At 43.5% G+C, this 26,880-nt stretch overlaps 1 protein-coding gene and 1 long non-coding RNA gene across 2 annotated transcripts in view; one reads left to right on the forward strand and one right to left on the reverse strand.

Moving 5' to 3' along the window:
* The window catches only part of LOC144782714 (uncharacterized), a 35,982-nt gene extending 33,015 nt beyond the window's left edge, over window positions 1–2,967 (reverse strand). Inside the window, exon 1 of the long non-coding RNA XR_013601218.1 lies at window positions 2,447–2,967. This is a non-coding gene — a long non-coding RNA (uncharacterized LOC144782714). The remainder of the gene's footprint in view (window positions 1–2,446) is intronic.
* Window positions 2,968–9,777: 6,810 nt separating this feature from the next.
* VASH1 (vasohibin 1) overlaps window positions 9,778–26,880 on the forward strand; it is a 124,225-nt gene continuing 107,122 nt past the window's right edge. The window contains exon 1 of the mRNA XM_078659941.1: window positions 9,778–12,244. Coding sequence (XP_078516067.1) covers window positions 11,990–12,244 — 255 coding nt within the window. The 5' untranslated portion in view covers window positions 9,778–11,989. The remainder of the gene's footprint in view (window positions 12,245–26,880) is intronic.

A 26,880-nucleotide genomic window follows, 5' to 3' on the forward strand; every position in this document is an offset into this window, starting at 1 on the left:
TGTATTTTATTCTTAGGTGGTTGTTCTTTCCAGTACAGGTGGTCCTAGAGAGGTTATGTGTCCATGCGTGATCTAGGTCAATGGTTATTAGTATTGCGTAGTGTGTACCTACCTTTACCAGTAGTTACTGGTTGTGATTTATAACTGTTATTTTGTGCTACAGTGATTTTATATCCTTTTATTCTAATTTCTGACAGTATTTCTATTTCTAAAAGCGTTGATTCTGACAGTGGCCCATGTGACCCTGTCCTGTAAATAATCCCTTATGAATATTGCCCGTGCCAGTTGGCACAATGTACATGTGTGATTTCTATCTGATGTGTTTTTACAATACAGAAGTTATTTTTATATAACCTTGTGTGGAGTTCCTTTTGTGGTGTGCCTTGGATGTTGTTGCTGTTGTGTGCTGGCGCAAATGCTTTACACATTGCCTCCGAGTGTAGCCTTGCTGCTCGTGCCACGCTACCAAGGGGGTGAGCAGGGGTTATCTTGGCGTGTGACTTCCTTGCCCTGACTAGAATGGTGGTTTCTGCCTGGCTTTGGCGTCAGCCTTAGCCTACCAGAAATAGCCAGTTCTAACAACACATAATTGAGTGCCAGGGTTTCACTGTTTAGTAAACTCATTTTTGTCAGATCCCTCTGGATTTAGGCAGTTACTGACATCTGTAGTAGTGGGATGTCATTGGTACCTTGAGTGGCACCACCTCGTCTAAAATTCACACCCTATCAGAATAGTAACTACCAAATTTGGGAATTCGCAATCCCATACATTGAATTGGTAGTGCAACAGTCTATGCCACCACTACTGTCCTTCTTGTTTTTGAAAAAGTCTTTAATATATACCTGCAACCACTGGCGGACATTATAGCTCCTTACAGGATCTCTATAGTCTCCTATACGGATGACACCCAGCCGGTCTTCTCGCTTCAAACTCAGATACTTCTCTATCCACACTTGGACCTTGCCTGGAGCAGGGGGACAACTGGATGAACAAGTCTTTCCTAAGCTCAATGGAGCTAAAACAGAGCTAATAATTGTGGGAAACAACTCCACCACTCATCAAGACCCAGACTGGCCTACTAGCCTTGGCTCTCATCCATCCTCTAAGGAGGTTATAAAAAGTCTATGGATGCGGCCTAAAAACGCCCTAACGATGGAAGCTCAGGCCATCAAAATGTCAGCTAGTTGCTTTGTATTGTTAAGAATGCTGCACAAGATCCTGCCCCTGCTCCAACAGAACTCTAGATTGCTAGTGGTACAGGCCCTTGTTCTCTCGTAATTTAGATTATGGCAACTCACTGTACCTAGGGTCTCCTAAAGGAGTGATACCCAAACTACAAGTTGTGCAAAATGCAGCGGCACAAAAGTACTTGGAATCCTAAGATCAAATCAGTTAGATAGGGCTTGAGAGACCTTCATTGGCTCCCTATCTTGCAAATATTAGAATTTAAGACACTGTGCATTGTCCACCATGTCCTGCAGTAACAAGGCCTACCTATTCTATGCCAATTTGCTTGCCCCTACATCCCCAGCAGATCTCTTCGATCCTCAAATCACTATCTAGCTACAGTCCCCAGTGTTAAACGAGCCAGAAGTGGAGGACGATCTTTCAGCCTAAATGCAGCTAAGTTCTCACTCCCCCAGCTATCTGAGCAACAAATACAGAACCATGCTTTTGAAAAGTCCTTAAACCCTGGCTCTTAAAATAGTCAGATTTCCTAATTGCTACTCCGTTCTTAATGTGCACCTCTCTGAACCATCGCTGGGATACCTTCAGGTTGGCATGCTCTCTACAACTTGTATAGTATAGCATAGTATGGCATAGTATAGTATAGTATAGTATAGTATAGTATAGTTGTGTATCTTCTTTTTTTGTCTAATTTTAACTCCTTCTACGCTGATGACGAGCTGGGCTCGTCATGAGGTAGCCTCCTCGCACGCTGATGACGAGCCCAGCTCGTCATGTAAAGTGCGGTTTTAAAAACCGCCGCGTACGGCGAAAAAAGCCGCCGCACGCATGCGGTTAAAAAAAGCTGTATCAGCTGCATGAAAGATATAGCTTTTATTTTGTTTTCTCATGTGAATGTTTAACTTTACTCAATCTAAACGCTTGTGAAATTAATGAATCTGTCTTATAGACATACATGTATTTTAACCTGATTGGTACCCTTCATGGGAACTGTGTGTAGGTGTAGAGAAATATAGATGGTGATGATTAAAACTAATGCAAAGAAGACCTAGGGGCAGACAACATTTTCCCTTGCCCAGGGGAGCTTTGTTCAACTCTCAGAGAGAATTCTCTTTACTATTGCTAACAGGAAATGCCCTCTCCACTCACTAGAAAAAGTGTTACTTTATTTATAAATACTGTCTTTCAGAAGCTTTCTATGCTGACACCTTTCTGCTGACTTCTCTGTTGTGAAGTTAGTTATTAGTTATTACTTACCTTATGCCCTCATCATAAGTTGGAGCTCCCATGCTCGCCACGTTCCTTTCTCGTGTTTAGAATGTGAAGCTGACGGCACTCCACGATCGACACTTGCAGCTGGGTCGTTGAGGTGGTCAGATGCCAGGTTGTGCTTGCAGTAAAGTACTTCATCCCACAAACTGTCTGCTGGTCGTTCCTTGGAGTAATCATCACAACAAATTTAGTGACGATCTTCAACTCCTCTCAGCACAACCTGTTATATTTTCAACGGATTTCCTCTTCATTGTGCCCTTCATGTCTCCTCCTGTCTCGTCTCGTTAATGGTCCTATCGTCATGGGCTCCAATGCTGCTTTCCCCAGGTTTTTGCCGCTTTAAGGTATTTCATGCCTTTTTAAGCGTTTCTACTCTTCACGACTGTTTGGGGAGCGCGCTGCTGCCTCGAGCCTTTGACCGCAACCACGTCCTCTTCTGCCTCTGCATCACTGGAACACACAATACACGCTCATAGCCCACGGCGTGTTGTTCGCAACGTACGCAATGCGGCGTAACAAGCCGCCATCTTGAATTTTTTTAGCATCTTCCTTCGGCAATCAGTTGCACACTTTCTCGGCTGCCTGTCTATTGTCAAGTCTCCTGCAAATATTGACAGTATTTTTTTTATGGTCCTTTCTGCATTCAATATATTATCCTATACTATCTTCAAATACTAGTGTTAACTATTTGTTTTGGTATTTCGTCTACTGGGCACTTTTTGCAACACTTTGCATTACTCAGTGCTGTAACCCACGGTGATCTGCACACCTTGCTTTGTGTTGCTTATTGCTTTCTTGATACTCTTCATTTCTAGTTTACTCCACAGGTTGTTGTGCTCATCCCTTATTTAAACATGCCTGTTAACTCTACAAATGTGTTTATGCCACCAATGTTTCTTTCTCAACCAGGCGTTCCACCAATAATTTGGAGGATTGGATTGAAATACTGCATAATTACATTACAGCTTTAGATGGTAATCATTTTTCTCCTGACAGAGAAAAAGCTTTGTTATTGAGTGCATTGGGAACTGAAGGCCAACGTGTTTTCAAATATTTACCTGTGGCCATGGGACCTATTGGGCAACCAATGGATGATGTCTTCAGAGAAGCTATTAAGAGACTTGAAATATGATTTTCCAAAGAAATTAATTTGGTTCTAGTCGGATATAAATGTTATACTCAGCCGCAACTTGAAGGAGAAAGAATTGATGATTTTGTCTCTAGGTTACGTGAACTGTCAGTCAAGTGTCGTTTTGGAACCATGACAGAAGAACTGATTTGTGACCAGCTAATTGTTCAATGTCGTACACAGGAAAATACAGGAAAGGCTGTGGGCTGACAAAGACCCATCATTGAAAGATGCTATTGATATGGCCATTGGCCAAGGTTATTGAAGAATCTCTAAAGTGCATTAGAGAATTGAGCAAGAAGGATACTGTTCCACAAGAAATAGGGGATGTAGAAAATAAGGATGACTGTCTTGAAGTAAATGCTATTTCTAGGAAAAATCCTAGGAGTTCAAATGTTTTTGGTGCCACCTCCAAACCCAAGAACAGAGAATGTCTACGTTGTGGTAGTCAATGCCATTTGGCAGATTTAAAAAATGTTTTGCTATTGATCAAATTTGCCAACGCTCTGGCAAGAAAGGCCATTATTCCAGAATGTGTAGGCAAACTGATCAATCTGATAAGTCAAAAAATAAAATAAATGTAGTACAATTATCTGATGATTACAAACCAGGTATCAGTAAGGTTTTGGTTGTGGATGTGCAATGAAGACATGGTTGGAATCAATGAAGTGTCTCCTAGGATGGTGAGACCCACTGCTGTATGTAAAATTTGTGGTAAAGATGTTACATTGATGGTGGACTCTGGTCCCATGTTCCCCATTATTCCTGAGTCTCTTTTCCGAGCCACATGGGAGGGGGTTTCCTTGTGTGAGAAAGATATTAATCCTGTTGGGTATCAGGGTAAATCCATTGATGTTATTGGGTACATGTTTGGTCCAATTTATTTTGATACATGCAGTGCCCAAGGAAAGATCTATGTTGCCAAAGAAGGTCCTCCAATATTGGGTTGGATGCACCAATATGATCTTCATATTGTTATCAATCCCAAGTCCCCCAATCAAATTATGGTGGTGGAGGATACTTCAGGATGCCCATCGTGTGTTTGATGACAGACTTGGTTGTCTCAAAGGGTATCTGCACAAAATCATCCTCAAACCTAATGTGTGTCCTGTACAGCACAAACTTAGAAAAGTTCCATTGTCGGTGAGGCAAGGTCTTAAGGGTTTGCTGGATGATTTGTTAAAATCAGGAGTTATTGAACCAGTGAAGGCTTCTCCTTGCATTTCTCCAGTGGTTTTGACACTTAAATCAGATGGTCGGCTTCGGTTGTGCATTGACCTCAGGTTTTTGAATTATGATATTGTCACAGACACTTTCCCTCTACCCAGTATCAATGAATTATTGCAATCTGTGGGTGGTGGTAAGTATTTCTCCAGCATCAATTTGAGAAGTGCTTACCACCAGATCAAATTACATCCAGAGTCCAAACCTCTCACAGCTTTCATTACAACAGAAGACACTTTTCAGTTTACTCGTTTGTCCTTAACGGCTAGCATCAGCTGCGAGTGTTTTCCAAAGAATGATGTCAAATATGCTCAAAGGTTTGTCTGGTGTAGTTTATTTTCAGGATGACATTTTGGTATCAGGGAAAACCATTGAGCAACATAATGCCATGCTCAGGAAAGTTTTGTGGAAGTCGGAGCAACAAGGGCTCACAGTTAACAAAGAAAAGTGTCAATTTCTCACAGATCAGGTTGACTATTTGGGATACTCTATCTCTAGTGGTGGGATATCTCCTCAAAAAAATCTTATGGAAGCTATAAAAAATGCTCCTGCTCCTAGGGACAAGGACCAACTCAGGTCGTTCCTGGGTCTTGTTGAATATTATTCCAAATTTGTTTGTGGATTTGCTGATATGTCTGAACCCTTGAAGAAACTTCTTCGTAAAGGCTGTAAATTTCAGTGGAGTTGTGTTCAATCTGATACTTTCTCCAAGAATAAAAGTCAGATTTGTAAGGCTGGTATTCTTGCTCCTTTCAGTTCTTCTTGCAAGTCGTTTCTCACAGTTGATGCAAGTCTTACTGGAATTGGTGTGGTATTATCTAAACTTCAAAGAGGTACTGAGAGAACAATTGCTTTTGCTTCGAGGACTCTCACTCAAGCTGAGAGGAATTATTCAGTAATAGAGTGCGAAGCGCTTGGTGCAGCCTGGGGTGTGGAGTACTTCAGAGTATATATGTGGGGTTCCAGGTTTGTCTTGAGGAATGATCACAAGCCCCTAATGAAAATCTTTTCTGCTGGAGGTGCAGGAAAAGGGTCAGCATGTCTTGCTAAATTTGCTGCTAGGCTTCAGGAGTATCTCTATGATGTTGAGTTCATCCATGGTTGGAGAAACTTACATGCCGATTGTTTGTCCCGTATGTCACTTGATTGGGAATTAGTTGACAAAGATGTGGTCAACAAGTTGGAATGTGAGGAAGCTGTTGCCTTTGTGTTTGATGTTTGTGAATGCAGTTTGGGCTCATTTTCTAAAATGCAGTGGTCTCAGGCCATGGTCAGTGATACTATTCTGCAGGATGTCATCGTTCTTATAAAAAAATGTTCACCTCGTGAAAGCATGGTGTCTACTGCTGTTAGACCTTATTGGAAGCTTTTGGATGAATTGTCTTTAAATGGGCAAGATGTTATTATGAGAGGTGAGAGATTTGTACCTCCGGCTGCTCTCAGGTTACATATTTTTAGACTTGAACATGAAGGTCATTTGGGCCAAGGTATGACCATCAGGCGTATTAAGCAAGAATTCTGGTGGCCAGCCATGGAAATCAAATCAGGAATTGGGTGGTTAATTGCACCTGTTGCAAAGAGAGTGAAAAGAGACTAAAAGTTGGGTCTCAAAGTCTCATGGGTCAGATTACCGAACCCGGGTGAGGCGTGGCACACTATTTGTCTTGATTTTATTGGTCCTCTTTCTGAACTTTCTCTTGATATGCGTTTTGCTGCTGTGGTGGAGGATGGGCATTTGAGATGGTTGCATGTTGCATTTTTGAAGGATGTTACCACTAGTTCTGTGGTTGGTGTATTAGAAGCCTTATTTTTGCGTAAAGGTATTCCACAGGTGTTACTTACTGACAATGGTACACAACTCACTTCTGGGGAAATGAATTGCTTTCTTGAGAAGTGTGGTATTAAACATTCTTGTACCTCTCTTTACAATCCCATGGGAAATGGAATTGTGGAAAGATCGAACAGACTTATCAAAGGAACTATACAATGCGCTTTGGCGAATGGGCTTGCTCCAAAATGTCTTATTCAGGATATGGTTTGGGCTTATTGCACCACTTCTCACAGTACTACCTTGAAGGATCTGCAGTGATCGGATGGAGGAACTTGAACCCATACATCTCAAGAACATTAGGTATGTGAATAAGAACCAGACAACAGGTCAAGTTTAAACAATTGAACGTTATTATTAAAGCACTCACACATATTTTCTTTTCACAATTTTATGAATTTTAGATCACAATAATCCTACACTCACAGTCCCAGCCCTGAGGAAGACCTTCTTAGAAATCCTCTTGGTCCCCAGCACGAAGGTCGAAATGTGTCTGCACTCACCCAACTTACCTTTCACTCTCACAGGACTCAGAAGTAACAGCATCAAATTGGATTAGTAATAAGGACTCAATAAGTTTAGTAAATCGGATGGTCTAAACTTTGAATACAACCAGAATGATTCTCTGAGCCTAGTTTTTTGAAGGACCACTTAGTAGATATTATCGAGGAATACTAGTCGGATGTATCCTGGTAAAAAGTAGGATTACGACTAATTATGATATATGGGAACCTTTTTGTACATATTGATATGTGTTGGTTTTGAATATTATGTATATGTTTCAAAAAACAACTACAGAAAATGTATGCATGATCACTGTAAATAGAGTATAGAAAGCAATCAAACTGTGTTGTTTTGAAATTGAAGGATAATCTCTTTTTGAATAAAGTAAAATGAAAAATAGAATTCTTGAAGAGAAATGGTCGAGTTGTATTATTCATTAATGCTTAAGAAAAAGTAATTGTGTTGTTGCATGCCTACCTTAAATGTCAAAAAAGTAAGAATTGCTTCTTTCATTTATTGAAACTGCCACGGCATTGAATAACTCAAGAATTTATGGTCCCAGAGGTATCATGTTTTTCAAGTAAAATAGAATTGTCAACATTATTTTTGGCTACATTATTTTATAAGATGTGTTTGAGTAGTTTTCTTTTTTCATGAATGCTTGCCAGGAAACATTGCTTGTTTATGATTATGAAATTACACTGCTGCACTTTCCTTTTACATAAGGGTAAAGGTATAGGTGGAGAGTCATTCTCTCCTTATAACAATTACCGTTGTTAACACATGGTACATCCAAGGGAGATGATAATGGTTCTATGCACCTCACTGACTTTTGTCATCCTGCTATTACTTCACTCATCATGCCACCGAATTTCCTCTGTCGATATCTGCAAGAACATGTGTAGATAGTTGCACCACTCGACACATGAATTCAGAATCAAAGCTATGTCAGGCAAAGCCATAGCCCTGACGTCTGGCACTGTTCCTGAAAAGGAATAACAAATAGTAACCTTGTATTGAAGATGAGTGTGTGATACGTTACATGGGACCCTGTACCAGTTGTAAAAAAAAAAAAACAGTTGTTAAGGAAATAGAAACCTGCATTGCCAGAGTTTAAAACAGATTTATGCAAGATAAAAGCAATTATTTTAAGAGGCAACCTTGTTCATTACCCTTCCACCTTAAAAAACACAATATTCCAATCTGAGAAGCTTGTCTCCCTTAATCAAGTGATGGCAACTGTTTTACTGTCTTTTTGGCCAGACCTACAGAGCTTAGGGCCCCCCAATGATAACCTCAAAGTAGAGGATACTCAAACAGGTGAGTCTTCAAAGAAAGTGGTCAGTTATTTGTCGCAGGAAGAGAGTGGCCACATTACTTCATGCCATCAGGGATTGTTTCCAGTCTCAGGCAGTAAGCCTGACACTCTAATGCAATCTGAGAATTGTTGTTGTTTTTTACCTTTGTTTGTAATGCTTAGACTGAAACCCCATAGCAATAATCTGTAGTTTAAATGCCCAGAAAATGAAGCAATGCAAGGGATTGTACTAATGAACAGATTCCTGCTCCAATGAAGATATATTATTTCGATAACTATTCCTAATCCAGACTCCTTGATTATGACTTTATGTTCTTTTATTTTCTTTGCGTTCTTCTACATATGTATTACTCTTGTGTGTTCACGTGTTTTGCTTCCCAGTTGTACAGCGCTCTGATACCCGATAGAGTCATGTTTCCGTTATATAAACCTCTATAAAATAAAAAGATTGTAGTATCTTAAGACTTTGAGTGCCAAGATCCTGCGGTTCTACGTGGACTCAATGAAAGAATCACGTAACTATTTGGCAAGGTGTTAAGGAGTGGTTATTAACAGTTAGAAGATAATGAAACGTTCAGTTAAATGTTGTACGCAGGTGAATATGAAGTCAGGTGACCCTTATGAATTCAGTATAGGTGAACACTTTTCAGGTCTGGTTTGATTGCATGTTGTCTGATGACTTATTGTTTCCAGTTCTTTCACATATGTTCAGTGAGCTGTGGCTCCTTCAAGGGGAGAATCTCTGTTTCCTCTCATGCTATTGGATGTTTAGTGAATTATTCCACATTCTTTGGAGTTCTGTTTTTTTAAATGTATGAGGTACAATTTTACACCTTAAAAGTATAATGAATTGCACATGCAAATGGTTATCTCATACATTGCTACCAGCAAACTTTCAATTTGTATGGTGTTGCTCCCTGTATTTTTGTTTCATTTTCAATTCAGGACTCAACATGCAAGCCACACCTATTCACTTTTCCAAAGATTATTTGGGAGAATGTGGAGTGGGCAGGGAAAGAAGCGCTAGTGATCACATCCCAAGAAGGTTGCATTATCCCCAATGACTAGCAGAGTGCTAAATTGCTTGCACACTGAAAAGCGATCGCTCTTCAGTTTTGCTCCTTTCGGCGAGCAGCTGCTTTGGTCTGTGAGAGCCGAGGACGGGTTGAGGCACAGCTGTGCGGGGGGCGTGGCTGCGGTAGAAGCTCTCAGAGACGAGCCACTGAGTGGCAGACGCCTATTGTGCATGAAGAGAGAAGAGGATACACAAATTCCAAGGGATACCAAACATCATCCAGCACGGGCGCATGCGCACTCCGCAGGGAGGGTCCTGATGGAAACAAAGTGTCAGCGGCGGCAGGGGGAGAAGAAGGCGCAATGATGAGAAGGGGGAGCAAGAGAGATTGGGTACCCTGACCATCTTGGGCAGGCAGCTGCCCGGAGCTGAGGCGTGTACGGCTGGGGAAGGGGCTTGCAGGCAACCGCGGAAGGGATTGGCTGACCGAGTAAACCACTGACCAGAAGGGAGAAGCAACAGGAGGAACTCCGACAACCACTAACCCGGCTGGAAACAAGGGGGGTGATCTGGGGCAAACCACTGACCGAAGAGCTGGGCAAAAAGTGCCTAGGAGAAACCATTGATGGGAGGGAAACAAAAGGTGGACCTCGAGAAAACTACTGATCGGAGAGGGGCAGCGTAGGATGAAGGAGTCGGGAAGAAGCCACTGATGATGCGAGGCGCATGATTCGACCACCGGCTGCAGCGGGGCCTCATTCTCCACATCTGACAAAGACCAGGGCTCGTGGCCAGGTCTGACCACAAACCGGGTGACGTAACAGAGGTCCGAAACTAAGCCCCAGTTCGACAGACCATCAGAGGCTCGAGACGCTGCACCAGAGAGCTAAGAGAAGCCAATAACGAGAGAGGGGGCAGCAGGGCTGACGGAGAGGCCAAGGGGACTGGACAGGAGAGGATGGGGGTGGCCCAGAGGCTGAACAGGGTCTGACTGGAGCATGGGCGACACCGCTAATGGCTGCTCGAGGAAAGGGCAGAGAATAGTGACCTTTCAGGGTTCTGGGGGCTGACCACTAACTTGTGCTCTAAAAAGATACATGCACCTCTCCCTGGTCCTGGAGTGGCAGACTTGATGACCAAAGATCTGTCACAGACTGCGCCCACGGCCTCCTTTAGACATCTATTCTACTCCAGCTGTTGGTCGCTGCTTTAGGGGGTGGCTGGCTGTCGAGAGAAGCGTAGCATGAAGTGTTGGGTACCGGGCAAGCTTTGAGAGGCGATTGGGCGCAGTCAGCAGTTGACATTTGGAGATCCTTTGGGTGTGGGGTGACTGTCGTCCACTTGGGCCACTCCCAGGCACCGCAGCGCTGTGGAATGCCAGGCACCGAGGGGGTGATACCTACCTATGTTGTGTTGACAGTGGGTCACTGGAGAGGTGGTGCTGTATGTAACAGGTTTAACGGTTGTAGGTAACAGATGGAAGGTTCTCTACGTGGCGGGTGTAGTGCAGGTTCAATGACTAGGACTTGACGGTCATTGTTATTTGGCCAGCTGAAGAATACTTGTTCAAGGCTAGTCTCAGCCCTCCACCCCCTTGATTACATCACTTCCTTAGCCTACTTCCCTCCCTGCCTTGCATCACTAGCTTCCCTTCTTCCCTCCTCGCCCCTTAGGCATCCTCCCAGGGTTTCTTCCCTCCCTGTCACTCATCCCTTTGTGCTAATTAGCAAAGAGGAAACAGGGTCAGCTGCTAATAACTGGTCCAGCCTCTGGTTTACAGGGTATTTGAACCCCACTGTCCCCCCTTCCACCCAACATCCTACAAATAAATGCCTCCTCTTAACTGCCGGTTGTTCTCGCAGCATCATGAGTAATATTGTATAGTTTCTAAACTGCTGCCTCTGGCATTTTCTCAAGCATGACCTTATGTGTCACCGTGAACGTCGCTGCAGAAGTGATGCCTCGTGGTGAGCTGAGCCCACTTTGCACCGCAGAAGCACTGCTGGCTTTGTGAAACCGTTTATTTGCAAGGGAAACCTATTGAAAGTATTTTTATTACCCTGTTTTTATGGAGAATCGTGCTATTAATTGATAATTATTTATAACGTTTACTTTCACTAGTAATTTATTTGACAGCCTTTTTCTACATTCATTGGCAGCGTTTTGTAGGTCTTTTTTTAGTAGGTTAAGCAGCGTGATTCTGTCTTTTATTATTTAGTCCTCATCCTTTCCCCCACATTTTGGCATATTTTTTACCCTCTTGTTGATGGAAGCGTTTCCATGTTGGAGTAAGGCTGATGTATTAAATAGATTTGTCCTTGTTATTGTCTAGGACAGAAGTGGGAGGGGGCAGTGGTCTTTCGCTGTCCGTTCTCTGTGGGTTTTCTTCTGCCCCATTGCTGCTCTGCCACTCCCTTTCCAGCGGCCCCGGCGCTGCCTGCCATGTGCTTGTGTTGCAGGCCAGGCGCTGTGTGTGTCTGATCCACGGAGCGCGCGGGCTCCGGGGAGAGATGCCGGGTGGCAAAGCGTGCCCAGGGGCCGCCCGACTGTCCGAGGCGAGCGGGGGTGCCGTCCCCCGGGACGAAGAGCAGGACGATGAAGGCGACGAGGACATGCGCGACGGCGGCGTGCCCTTTTTCATCAACCGAGGCGGGCTGCCCGTGGATGAACCCACCTGGGAACGGATGTGGAGGCACGTGAGCCGGTGCCACCCGGAGGGCGAGAGGATTGGGCTGCAGATCCGAGGGGCCACCGACCTGCCGAAGGTGAGCGCAGTAACACTGGGGAGTAATATGTCATTGTCTCAATGCAAACATCTCCAAAACCTGCCGCCTTCACAGGGGTCATTTGTTATTTCAAGAGAGGAGGCGCAAATCTCTAAATTGCACAATGTAAATAAACATTTCTAGCTTTGCACAGTAAGGTCTGAAAGTTGTGGCATAGGCTACAATCACCCGCACTAGGCCCAAGCTGTGTCTAGAATACACACAACGCCAACTCCTTCCTTGTTCAGCATCTTGTCCCTACGAGTTATCTTTGGAACTACTTGCAAAAATTATGTGGGACCTAGACATATCTATCTGTGTGTCTATCTGTCTGTCTGTGTCTATCTGTCTAGCTATCTTTTAAAAGCAAACTGTGTCGCTGTGCAATACATCTTCTTAAAGGCAAACCCTCCCACAAATAACATTTTTCAGTTTTGCATGAAAGGCTCATTATCTTGGTTTTGGCATTTATTGTGGCCATCTGGTAAGGCATGAAGGTGTATTCTGTTTGCACAGCAGCAGAAATAGTCTCATGGCCATGACGGAGGTGATGCGTTGCGGTCTTACGTGGACCTTCTTGTCACTCATCTGGATTGTCTTGCATTACACTGGTGAGTATGGAGTGCATTCGCAGTATGAGGTGGGGATGTTGTTGCCTCAGATGCAATCTTGTACACCATTTGGTTTGGTTGTTATTGCCCAAGATGGTTTTAATATTTTTCAAGAGGGTGGAGTGTTGTATTTGCCGATGGAGTCTATTGTACGTCACTGAGGATGAAGAGCCAATGTTGTGTACAACGTGAGTGTTGGGTTTTGTTTAAAAGGTGGAGTTTAATGTATGAAATGAAGGATAACTGTTTCAGTTTCTTGTCTTGTGTGTTTGTTGGATGTTTTAGCCTTAGACTGTGTTGCTTTTCAAAAGGGCTGTGCACTTATATAGTACATAGAATGTCGTGACAGATCTAGAAGTTAAACAACAAAAGTAGTAGTACTTTGACCTACAAAGGAGGGTGTGACTGCTGGTGAGAGTTAGCTATGGGAACTCCATTTTGGAGGGGGTGGTAATCCGCCAACCCGACGGTGCAGACATGAGTGTAGGTGATGAGATCCATCAGGTCTTTTTTCCCATAACGGATTGCAGTTTAGTTGTAACTGCCACTCGCAAAATTAAGCTGTATTTTCAAACAAGAGTGTTATAAAAAGAGGTTAGAAGGTAAAGTTTGCATTACAAGTGGTGAACTTTAAAGGTGTAAACAGCAAATTACCTCTCCGTGGACACGTTTGACAATAGACCTCTATTTTTGGTGCATTTGTTTATAAAGCATAGTTTTTTTCACGACTTTCCTTCGTGAAGAAAAAAATAGCAATATGTTAACATGACGGCAAAGTAAGACAGCGGAACATGCACAGGTGATTTGTCAATAACCTTACTCTGTCGAATGGGCACACCTGACGTACTTTCTAAACAAAGCTGTACATCAGCAATAACAATGTCGTCATTAAAGTTAATTAAATACATCAAAGAACACACAGCGACTCAGAGTTAATAGCTAGAATCCATGTTGCTTCAGTAGTCTAACAAAATAACTATTTTAGTCCGACATCAGCCGAATGACAACAGAAATGACACCATGTAATAACTCACAAAATATCATGCACTTTTCATGGATAGCCATCTAAGCAAAGGCCTACATTGAACAAATCATGAAAATCAATGGCTGAGGTGGGCTGTCCCAAAGCCCATACTTTCTGTACTACTTCTTAGAAGAACTTTTTAAAGTATCGGTAACATATGGTTGTACAGAAACCAAAGCGGTCTCTAGCTAGACCTAAAAAGAGGATTTGTTTGCGGTTTTAGTGATATCATCTTTAATGTCAATGGTGCTGTGATATGTGTTATGTAGTTATGTTATGTTAATGGGCGTTTTTTAGTACTCTAATCACCCGTGAGGGTATCCAGATGCTCTGTAGCAGGTGTGTGAGGTCAGCCCTTGAGGCTTACTCAAAAAGCCAGGTTTTCAACTTCTTGCAGCAGTCCAGAAGACCAAAGAAGGACTTGATATGTGGTGAGAGGTTAGTTGTTCCCGGCTTTAGGCCAGGTACAAGAAAGCGCAGACTTCTGCTCATGTCTTGTGCACGTCTGGGGTGTGCTAGTGAGAGACCGGCATAGCAGAGGTGTCTGGAAGATTGGTGGAAATAAATGCAGCTGTTCAGGTAGGCAGGGACAGTGTTGTTAAAGGCTTTGTAGGTGTGGGTGAGGAGATTAAAGTGTGCACGCTTGTTTTCTGGGAGTCAGTGGAGATCCCTAAAGCATGGTGTGATGTGGGTCCATTTGCGAGGTTTAGGATTAGTCTGGTAGCTGCATTTGGGATGGTCTGCAGTCTTCTTGTGTGTTGGCTGGTAATCCCTGCATTCTGGAGGTTTTCCATAGTTTAGTCTGGTGGTAATGAGCGCTTGGCTGATTTTTTTTCCTGGTGTTGTCTAGTAGCCACTTGAAGATTTTCTCCTGCATTCTTAGTGTTTTGAAGCAGGCCAAGACCACTGTTTTGACTTGGGTGGTCACATGGAGTTTATCTATGATGATTCCGAGGTTTCTCACTTGCGAGCATGGCGTGGGGTTGGTCCAAGGTCTGTGGGCCACCAGGCGGAGTCCCATGGCGAAGCGTTCTTCCCGAAGACTACCATCCTGGTCGTGTCCAAGTACAATTAGAGGCCACTGGATTTTATCCAGGTGACTACTTCTGTCATGCATGTGGTGAACTTGTTCCTGGTGTTGGGTGTTTTTGTCCGGTAGAGACAGTATCATTTGTGTGTCCTCGGTTTAAGTGAGGATGTATATGTTGGTAGATCATGACATGGGCCAGCAGGGTCATGTAGATGTTGACGAGTGTTGGGCTCAGAAAGGAGGCTTGCAGGACTCCTCAAATAAGATCTTGTGCTTCAGAGTGCATGTTGATGGTTTGGGTTCGTTTTGTGAGGAAGTAGCGGATCCTATCGAGGGCTATACCCTCGATGCCTGCTTCATAAAATTGCCGAATTAGGATGGGCCTACAAGTATGAGGACTGTGATTCTCCCCCTCATCGAGAATCATCTGAATGTCATCCACTGCAGATATAAAATATGTTTCCGTACTGTGGTTTGGGTATGAATCTTGATTGTGTGGTATTGAGAAGCTGGTGTTTGGCAAGGTGGTTGGAGAAGCTTTTTCCATGACTTTGGCTGGGTAGGAAAGCAGGGATATTGGTCAGTAATTGGCAAGTTTGATCAGATCAGCCACAAGTTTCTTTAGCAGGGCACTGACGGCTGCATGTTTTTATGGTTACGGGAAGGTGGCTATACTTATGGAGGTGTTGAGGACAGGGGTGAGTGCCTTGCTGATAGAATTGCTCCCTCGTCAAAGGCGTGCTGGGGGCAGGGGTTCGCCGGGGCTCTGGAGTGAATGGTCTCCATGATTGTTGTGGTTTCCTCTGTGCTGATGGAGTACCACGTTGTGATTGTGTTGACTTCCTCCTTCACTGGGAAATTTCTGGAGTGGGCCAGAGCGGGATTTGTGCGGGGGAAGTTGTTTTATATGGTTCCAATTATGCTGCAGCAGAAGTTAGAGATGTTGTTGCACAGCTCTTGTGATGGGTTGATGTTTCTCGTGACAGCTGTGGGTGTGGTGAAGTCTTTGACAATTGCAAAGATTTCTTTACTGCTGTTGGAACTGGTGTTTGTTTGACTAGGACTTTACTCTTGGTTTTTCCGATGAGCTGGTGGTGTCTCGTCTGGGCGGCTTTTTCCACTTCCCCTTTTCTGGTTCTCTATTTCGGTTTAGATTGTTTGCAGTGTCACTTCATCATTTTGAGGTCTTCTCTGTGCCTGCTGGCTTGTGCTCTGGTTTTTGATGTGCTGCTTTGTTTCAGGGGGTCCAGCAGGGGCGGCTCTAGGCTCATGGCGGCCCTGGGCAGGGAGCTTGGGTAGGGGCCCCCGAGGAAAAGCTAGAGGCCCCCGGAGGAACGCATGCCCGGATGCCAGTGAAGAGGGGGGGGGGGTCAGGCTGTTTGGAAGTGGAACAGGGCCAAATCCCTGCCAGGGACCGCCAGGCAAATATGTATCCATCCTCAGAGGATTATTATATTAAGGATATATATTGGCGTGGTGGCCCCTGGGGTTTGGTGGCCCTGTGCAAGTGCACAGCTTGCACATGCCTAAGGCCGCCCCTGGGTCCAGCATGTCGGTACAGTTGGTGATCCATTTGTTGAAATTCTCAATGCTACATGTGAGGATGCCTGTGGTTCTGGTTTGTTCTTGTGTAGGGTGGATGTCCAGTCCGCCTCTGTTATATTGTTCCAGTGTCGGCATGCTGGGCCCACTGTTTGGGCTTTTCTGGATTGATGGATGTCAATTGTAAAATGGGCTGTCCAGGAAACAGGTCTTAGGGTGTTGATCGTAATGTTGTTGAAAGATGTGAAGACTGGGTCTAGGATGTGTCCGGCGGCGTGGGTGGGCTCAATGACACCATAGTTGTGTCCCAGGTTTTCCAGAAGGGTCAACTGAGTTTGGATCGGTCCAGTCTTCAATATGGAAATGGAGGTCTCCTATAAGGATGAAAGGATTGGTGTCAAGGCCCAGGGGGATGGTCAAGTCCTTGATGATGTTTGCAAAGTTGACACTGGGGGCTGGAGGACAGTAGACTAGGGTCCCACCCAGATTGAAATTTGCTGTTATGTGTAATTTGAAGTTGAGGTGCTCCATGTAGTATGTTTTGGTTACGGTGGGCGAGGTGCAGATGAAGGTGTCTTTGCAGACAGTGGAGATTCCTCCTCGGAGTCTGTTTTGACAGTCTTGCCTGGAGATCTTGTATAAGGCAAGGATGGCAGTGGGGATGTCTGGCATTGAAGCTGTGGTCCGCCATGTGAGGTCTTCACTGATGATGTCATTTGTGACATGTCAAGAGCAGTACATTGGGGCCGGGGCATATTAAGTTACATACGTTAAGTTGGCTGGTATTTGCAAAGGTCACCGTAAGGGCAACTTCAGTGTTTCTAAGGGCTTTTGATTGGAAAAACAATATCCCTTGAACTGAAGTATTTTGGGGTTTTGTAAGGAATGTTTCTTAGTATGTTAATTACTTGTCTTTCTTTATGCCCATAACTTCCCTCAATAATAATTTGTTTCAAATATTGTTTTTTAGTTTGTCTTTATATGCTTCATCACATGCCTCTAATTTACCTGTAGCCCCGCTGCCAGCGCTTTTGGCCCTGCTTATTGCCCAGTACCACTGCTTCCAGTTTTTGCTGGCCACAGCCTGAGAACTTGCTGAGTAGCCTCTCACTATGCATGGCTCTCAGTCACACGCTGGTCACTACCCATTCTAAAGTGCTCGCTGACCTAACCTCTTCCTTGCACCATGGGCATAGCTTGTGTCCTTAGACCCCCAGTGCCTGCTTCCCATGCAGGCCATGGTGTCTGGCCACACACCGAGTCCCTTCCCCTGACCTAGGGCTGTGCTCTAATGCCACAGGGAGTGGCAGCAGTTCCCACTACCTCTGCTGCATTGCCAATTAGACCTGTCTGGGACAAGACCTGGCTTCCACAGGCTACTACAGTGAGACTCCAGTGCCGTTTTTTGTTTGTTTGCTTTTTTGTTCTTTTTTCACGCTATAGCTTTTTTGACTTGCCCTCTCCCCGCTCTCCCTCCTTGAAAGCTCTTATAGCATCGCAACATTAAATGTGCATATTAATTTTCTCGGACATTATAGCAGCTTGCAGATGTTATGACCAAAAATACAATTTTTTTGCTGCGGGGGATAAAGGAAATGTTACTGTGCTCTAAGGTATGTTTAATCCTCACACCTTTCCTCTGATCCGTCTCATAAAAATACAACCATTGCATTTTCCACCGACCAACCCGGGGTTTACATTTATAAATTATAGAAATATTTTTACACCATGTATGGGAATTTTCTGTAACTAAAAATTCATGCCAGATAACCTAAATTTGAAGTAGAAATTGCCATGTCACATTTTAAAATCCCATGTAGCCCTTTTCCCCTTTACAATTTACTTGAAATTTCAAATGCTCGAGCTCAAGTAAATAAAATGTTTTGAAATGTTTCTTACAGATTCACATGGCACGACAAAAGTAAATAGTGAAACAAAAGCTGCTTTTATTATTGTAAAGTGCAAGACCGCCATAATAGAATCTCTATCTATGTACTCACAGTACAAAATGCATCATCTATCCCAATGCAGGTTGCTGTCCTCATCGTGGTTGGCTGTAGAACTGTGGCAGACTTTCCTTCTCTATCCCCTACATGCAGCAAAATATACCGAGCTCCAAACAACATGTCATGGCTTTAGACTAAAGCTGTTAATTTTAATCCCATCACAGTCTGGCTCATCAAATTATTTTTCCTCTCGTTACCTTCTCCTTCACTTCTTTCCTCAATTGATTAACTGCCTTTTAACTCCATTTATTTTATTTTGGCATGCAAATCTTATAAACTGCTGGACCGCACTTGCCCGTGCTTATATGGAGGCCTCGCCCCCTAATCCAGAGCTAGGTAATGAGCTAGACATTAGACAAGGAAGGTGATGACATTTCGCCCTGTTTTCCTTTCTCTCATCTGCATCCAAATCCTTCTTTTCTTTCACCTGGGTTCTCACCTCACACTCTTTCACCCCAGCGTTTATCTCTGTGTCTCACTCATTCCTTATTTGCCATCCCCCCTCTTTTGGACATTGCTTCTTTGCTGCAAATAAAAGCGCTATCACCCATGCATGTTATGACCAAATAATGCCTTCGAGGGGCTCACCCTTGTAACTGAGTGCTGCTGTCATTGTATCTTCAGGGACGGATAGCACAGTTCTGCATTCCCTATTACTGTAGAGTGCATGGCAAATGCAGGTGCTGGTCTATATCCAGGTGATGCAGACCAGCTCTGTCAGGCCATTTAAGAAATGGGTCGCATGATCTGATCTAGTTAGACATTTTCGCACACGTGGGTGTCAACTCTAATCATTTGCTTGATACAAGATTCACAATAACACTGCGACAGGCTAGAAGCCAAGAATGCAGGTTGATGGAGCATTTATTATTTATAAGCACGCCCACGGAAATTAAGTCATTTTTTTGGGAGAAAGTTGTCTGAAAATTACGGGATTGCCACATATGCCAACATCTGCTGCACAGCCTGCAGATTGTACAAAAAAAAGTTCCTAGCTCAAATGGATCAAAAGCTATTAAAAACGCGGCAACATGTGTTGCCGTGCAGTGGGAGGCACTTCTCAAAAGTTAATTGGTCACTTTTCAATTGCCTGTTGCTGTATTTGAGTGTTAATCTATTACTAATGAGATGGAATCTTTGCAAATGCAGTGTAAAAAAAATAAATACTGTAATACTGTCACAAAATGTGCTGCATTCCACTGTCCGATACTATCCGACTTTCTGCACAAGGTCCAAGTGACTCGGTCCTCAGGCTGCTCTCTGTTTGCTAAGTGAAGCCCATAGGCTGCAGTGGGTCATGGCTGCCACTTCCAATTCTAGACTAGCCTCGTCCACTTCCCAGGTTGTGATATCCCCCCTTAGCTGCTTACTTTGCAACCTTGAGACCCCCCAGTTGTTGTGCACATAGCCCCAAATCCTTGCTTTTACTTTGATCAATGCAGTCTAATCAATAGCGGGAGCCAAACATATCAGCTTCCTAGAGATTACACTGAATTTTGGAGGGCTGTCATTGGACACAAATACCCATGCTCTACCTAAGAATGGAAGTGCAGTACCAATGACCAGAACACTTTGGCTGAATCCATGATAATGTCGATGGCTGTCAGTCCTTCTCTAGCCACATGCTTTAGTACAACTAGCTCTCCGTATTGGGTAGGATAGTTCTGTGTTTTCCACTGCATCTCCTTCCAGGCAGTCTCCACCGCCCTCTCACTCTTATGGATATGTCACTGTCAAGTCAAGTCTTACCTTATTCGGTTGGATACATCAACCATAAAAGTACAGGTAAAAACAATAAAAACAAGTTCATTTGCCATCCTAAAATACACATATACAAATAAGTACTGACAAAAACACGAGAATCAGTTCAACAGTTTCTGCAATTTGATGACACAGTAGATATTTCACCACAGTCCAATAAATGTACAACAAGGGTAGCTATTGACTATAAACCATGGCTTCTTTACAATGCCTACAGGTCGCATCTTTAAAAATAGGTAGGAAGAAGCGACCTCTAAGAGAGACACAGTAATTACAAAAAAACAATACGTGCAATGTGTAAAATGATCATCACAGGGGCATAACGGTAAAATCACATGATATGAAGTTGACGACTGAAAGGCCACCATAAAGTGCAAAGTCTTGAATCTCAGACATGTTAACAGGTGCCCATGATAACTATTTGGAACCCAAACCAAATATGAGTCAACCAATGGGCTGGTAGTGTGCAAATAATAGTTGCTCACAGAGGCCTTCCTAACTTCCTTGCGCTTTTTCGATGAACGGCATAAATCAAAGAATCTGTCTTTTATTACATGCTTGAAAGAGATAGGCAAGCCACTGGGATCATCAAATAAGCCATGGATACTAAGGGTGCGACTTAGTTCCTTGTTATTCATTAGCCTGAGAATTATATTTTCCAAGTCCAAGCGTAGACCGTCTTCTGCTACTTGGCGCATGAAGTTGTTTGAGGGTTTGGAACAGATTGACAACCACAATAAGGCAGAGCAGAGTCTGATGGTGTTGTTTATGTAGTCCAGTCCCAATTCATCTTGGCACAAATATGTGGAGGTACATTGGGGGACTGACAGGAGACATCTCAAAAATGTATTCTCCACTTTCGGTGTCATGTCATACTCCCACACACCCCACAGCCCAGCACCATTTGTAGTGATCCAAAGAGATCTGCTTCTATAAACCATTACAAGCTCTCTGATGGGCTTGTGGCCTAATTTAAGTGCAAACTTTACAAGCGCCTCTACACTTCTCTCAAACATAGCTTCCCTATTGCTGCCTAACATAGACAAGCCACCAGAGTTGTGAAGAACGCCCAAATAGGAGAAGATGGAAACAGTGAATTTTGGAACGGCTAGCAATAGAAGAGTTGCTCTTAAATTTCTTAGGCCCAAAAATCATTATGTTTGTCTTAGACTGGTTTATGGTAAGATCAACATTTGTAATGAAGTTTGAGACCCTACCCAACAACCTCTGGAGACAAAGCGGGGCCTGGGACATGAGGACGACATCGTCCACGTACAGGACTGAAAGAATGGGGGGTGGGCCAACGTATGAAACATCGACGGGATGGTTCTGGAGATATTTTTCCAGGCTATTAATGTATAATAAAAACAGAAAGGGAGCCAAAACACAACCCTGTCTGAATCCTGTAACAATCTGGAAGGGTTCATTTGTCACTCCATTAGGGCCATACCTGACACTCGCAGTTACATTACTATACAGTTGCCTTAGAAAGTAGACCATGCCGGGCTTAACCCCCAAATCAATCATGATATCCCACAGTTTACTTAGATTTTCATGGTCAAATGCTGAGCTGAGGTCCATAAAAGTAGCATATACAGACAGAACTACACTTTACAGCAAGATAAAAATCTAGGCACTGCTCTAATGTTCCCACGCCCGGTCTAAAATCATGATGTATGTCCACAATGACAATATTAGCCTTGGCCCAGGATTCCAAATGATCTATCAAAATCCTGCCCATTGGTTTGGCAGTGGAATCGATCAAAGAAATTGGATGGTAGCACTTCGGGTCCCCTTTGTCACCTTTTTGAAAATTGGCACAATTGTGGCGTGAGACCAAGATCTAGGCAGGCCATGAGAGCCACAGCATGCAAAACATTCACAAGCTGAATTGTTAAAAAAGTAAAGTAATAGTTAACCACTTGCCAGGAGCCTTTACTTTCGTTTTTTCACAGGACTTTAGAAGTGTTTCATAGGCCTCCTCCCTGATCTGTTTCTTCCTGGTATCAGCGGTATTTTTATAAGCCGCCCGACACAAGTGTATATCCCCCTGGATTCTGGTGGTTGATTTCAGGGCTCAACAGGTTTTTGTAAGGCCTAAAACAGTTGGCATCGAACCAGTTTACAACCGTGACCTTCTGAGTCTTACAAGGGGTTGTCAACAGCTTCTTGATGGCTACACGTAGGCCATGGTACCTATCAATGAAATCTGGAACAATAGCGTCTTCATCTTAGCAAGTCAGGATATTGGACATATTTCCAATGTTCAAATCGGAAAGGAGATAATCTTAATCAATATCTACCCATTTTTGCACAACACCCTTGTTCTTAACATGGAAGAGAGTTAAACTTGAAGAATTGGACTCCGTTGCGGCCCGCCTCCTATGACATGTTACTGAAAGGACAAAAAGGTCGCTAAACACAGTTTCTGCATCAAAATATTCGGAAAAAAGAGGAATAATATCCAATGAAGACAAAATGAAATCAATTAAGCTACCGCCTTCCCTGCCAATATGTTGGCTTGAAAGAAGGGTCAGCATGTAGCGAATCCAAAGCAAAATGCATCCTATAGTTAATTAGAAGATGATTAAGTGCATCCCCGTAGAGGGAATGACAAACATGGGATAATGCCTCTAAACAGTCCACTAGGCCGCAAACCGAGAACCTGATTAATAACAGGTTTCAATATTAAAATTACCCATGCAACGCAAAGCTGTTGGCTCCTTCTGAGTGTCGATACATCTGTCCAATTCATATGTGAGAGCTGTCACTATCTTACTGCAGTGTATGTTAAAATCGTTCTTATAAAACTTAAGTAAGAATAAGTTCATGGAGCACGGATTAAACCACAAAAGTTGAAAATTAGGAGTATCTAAAAACGACAATTTGATTGCTTCCGGGATCCCTACCTTGACTATAGTTAAGAAACCACACTTGATTCTGCCAGCCCATGACGGAACTGCAGGCGTAAAAAAAGAAATAAAACCATCTACGTAGAGTAACTCAAGGGCCCATGTCTCCTGGCAGCTTATAATATCAAAATCCTCAATGAAAAGTAACCAATGGGGATTATTCATGTTGAAGCCAAGACCTAAAACATCTCAAGAAGCAAAGTTAAGAACAGGGTTGCTGCCCAAACTCCAGCAATCCCCATGTGTGATGGACCCTACAAAAGCAGGTACATTGGATGAGCCCATACAATTTGAGGCCAGAGGGATGGGCAATTTGAAGCCAGGGGGATATATTGTGGGCATAGGGAAGGGGGCCTATGAATCAAATCCTCAGCGGCTGGGCACACATGTTTAGGAGTGGGAAGAATTCTGCATGATTGTCAATCATTGACATCACAGCCGGACAATGCATCATACCTGTTATAGGCTGTAAAGATAAGTCACTATCACACCCAACTCAAACCTGATGACCCCTCTATAATCCCCAAGCATGTCTTTCGGGGATTCATCTTAGTACATGCAAGTGTATGATCATATGTTCTTTGCTAGTGGACAGAGCGTTTGGGATACAACAGTGCTGTGTGTGTGTGGTATCACCCCCAAGGTCATCCTGTGAAGCATTAATTCACCTCCTATGACGCTTGAGCCTATGAAATGGTCTCCCCACCAGGGTAAGTGATTTAGCCCCCTGCGTAATAATCACATTCACTGAGTTCAGTACACCATTGTGAAACATTGGGAATGGTGGGTGGTTTGGTATGGCTATCACCTACTGGCCCACCCCAGATCTGCTTGATTTTACAAGAATTAATATTATTAGTCCTAAAGATGCTGTATACATCTGCACTTGAACAAAAAAGATGCGCACACAACTTTGATCTATCAACTCTCCCAATGTTGGGATGAACAGGCATAAATGGACATAAGAATGGAATGTTTAACGAGTGGACTAGCCCAACACGGCTGGTAAGAGCCAACTAAGCTCTTCAGAACCTAGCAGGTAATGTGACTTAGCACCCTCTCCAGGCTGCTTCCTAACACACTTAGTGCTGCAGATTGGCAGGCACTGATTCCACAGAATAGAATGCAGCTGTGACATTGGAAACTCTTTGCAACATCTTTTGTTGGGCCTAGCTATGCCCTATGTTACTGAGTCCTCCTGAGCCTTGAGAGGACTATGGTTCACACTTGGTCTTTGCCTGAGGCCTGTTCACCCTTTGTTACACCACTCCCACAGGGAGAGAATGGTATTAGATATGGATAGGGTATTAGAATGACCATAAATGGAATGCTCCTCTCCCTTTGGAACCCTTGCTGTACCATTTACCTCTCCCATCCTCCTGTAGGCAACTTCCAAGGGCAGTCACTCTACAAATCGGAAGCTCAACCAATCCACCCATCTGTATAGAACTCATACGTGTAAGATCCTTTGCTCATTGTTTTCCAGGCCCGATAGGTGCTCACAGCCCGTTTCCCAGAACCATGGGTTATCCATGTGCCGTGGTTTTGGACAATGAGCATGTGTTTAATTGGAGTGTAGTAGATGTGTTGGGGAAGCCGTATCCCAGTATTTGGTGCCTGTTATGAGCTAGTCCACTACATTTTGACCAGACTGCAGGGCTTGAAGGGCACTGTCATGGACACCCTTGTAGAGCAAAAAGATGTGCACACGAGCTTGCGCGGCTCACATGAAAGGCTTACAAACACCTGTGGTTTCATTATTAGAGGTTAATGAGCTGGGAACTAGTTCAACTGGAAAGTTTGTATTTGAATGAGTCCTGACATGACCTGAAAAAGCTTCCACCTTCCCTTTTAAATTATTTTCTGGCATGCCGAATACGTTTTTTTCCAGTGGGTACTTAACTGAGGCGTTTCACCTTACCATCCTTAGTCCACTTTTAGCCATGGGTGGTTACAAACTAGTTTAACCAGTCTATGTGCCGACTAGAAAGTGATGGCATTTGATACACAACTCAGGAGTATATATCTTTTAATCATCATCTCTGATGGGGAATCTGCCTACTGGTCCTCCTATCCTATCCTATAGAATCTGACCAGAGCGCATGACTGGGGTCCATGCCTTCCATTCCATGTGCCTGGCATGTAATAACCTGGGAGGAGTGTGGTTTGTGTGTGCAAGAAGGCTAGTATTACGTACCGCACAACATGTCATGAGTGTAGTAATACGTAAGGTCATAAGCAGTGCATGAAGGGGGCACACATTAGAGTTAATTTAGTAAATATAATTTGCGTATTTCAGTGGTTTTTTGTTACTTTAATGTTCTTGTCTCCTTTCAACATCTAACTCTAATTCCTTTAAGCGTTTCTTTTTTCAGTGAATTTCACTTTTTTAAAATCATATTCTGAGTTGGTATCGGGCCCAAACCTCCACGAATGCCCAACCCCTGCTGCACTGGACCTTAGCCCATGGACAGCAGGGGTTGGCCGCAGAGCTGGGCCTCAAGATCAGTTTCTGCACCAAAACCTCAGCAAAATGCTATTCGAGATGTGCAGAGCCTCTGGCCATGCCCAGGGGGGCTTGGCCACTGGGCCTAATCCTATATAGGTTCCCCCTGTGTGTGCCCAACCACCACTACGCACATAGATTATCTACCAACATTTTTACTATTTAAAAATTACGGAACTGTTAAGTGACTGAGAAAATGGTTAGAGCAAATAAACAGATGTGGAAAGAAGATGCTGCACTTACGCAGACGTCTCCTCCCACTTTAACTATGTTTAGTCCCTTTAAAAATACATTCTCTCTCAAATTACTAAACACCCATTACCCCTCACATTTTTAAACTCACTAGTTTTCTACTTGCGTTAACATTCCAATTCACATTTACATCAGCCTTCCAATCCGGGAATGCTCTAAATTCAGCAACTTCTGTTCCAACAAAATAATGTTCAGGAATGCCTAACTTTTGTTTTAATTTCAAAATGTTATTGCTTTTTTCTGCGGTGAATCTGCAGTTGATTACTGGGGGTTAACTAATATTCTACTGCTGGTGCTGGAAGTATGTTTGATTCTACATGTCAGAATGTTTTACTGACATTGATGATGAAGATGTTTGAGAAATCATTGAAAATGTGTCCTGGTTTTTGCTTTCTAGAACACTAACCATAATTTTTAGAACAAAAGAAACCCCTCAACTCTTAATTTGCTCCGGTATCCTCTGTGAGAAATGCTTTCATTTTTGCAGCTTTGATTCCATCAAGATGGTATTCAGATATACCACAATATTTTCATAAAAACAGATTGTTAGCACTCTAGTTGTTCATTAGAACACCGTGGTGAAGCTACAGTACGATAAGTACAAGGAAAGTACAAGTAAAGGATTGGCCAAACTACAAAGAGTACAAAACGCGGATGCGCGGTTGGTACTTAACCTACCAAAAAGAACAAACACAAAGAAAGAATTGGTAGGACTACACTGGCTGCCAATAGAAAATAGAGTTACGTTAAAGGCAATGTGCCACTGCCATCGCATTCTTACACAGAACGGCCCATGGTACCTTCAACCACTGCTAACCCAATACACCCCAGGATGAAATTTAAGATCCATGGGCAACGCCCTAGTGACGGTACCAAGGCTACACAGAGCAAGAATGGGGGCCCGCTCCTTCATATACCTGGCAGCAAAGACATGGAATACCCTACCGATGGCCCTAAGAATAGAGCTATGTGAAAGCAGATTCCATAAGCTA

The sequence above is a fragment of the Lissotriton helveticus genome, chromosome 9 (genome assembly GCF_964261635.1).
Source record: "Lissotriton helveticus chromosome 9, aLisHel1.1, whole genome shotgun sequence".
NCBI classification, from domain to species: Eukaryota; Metazoa; Chordata; class Amphibia; order Caudata; family Salamandridae; genus Lissotriton; species Lissotriton helveticus.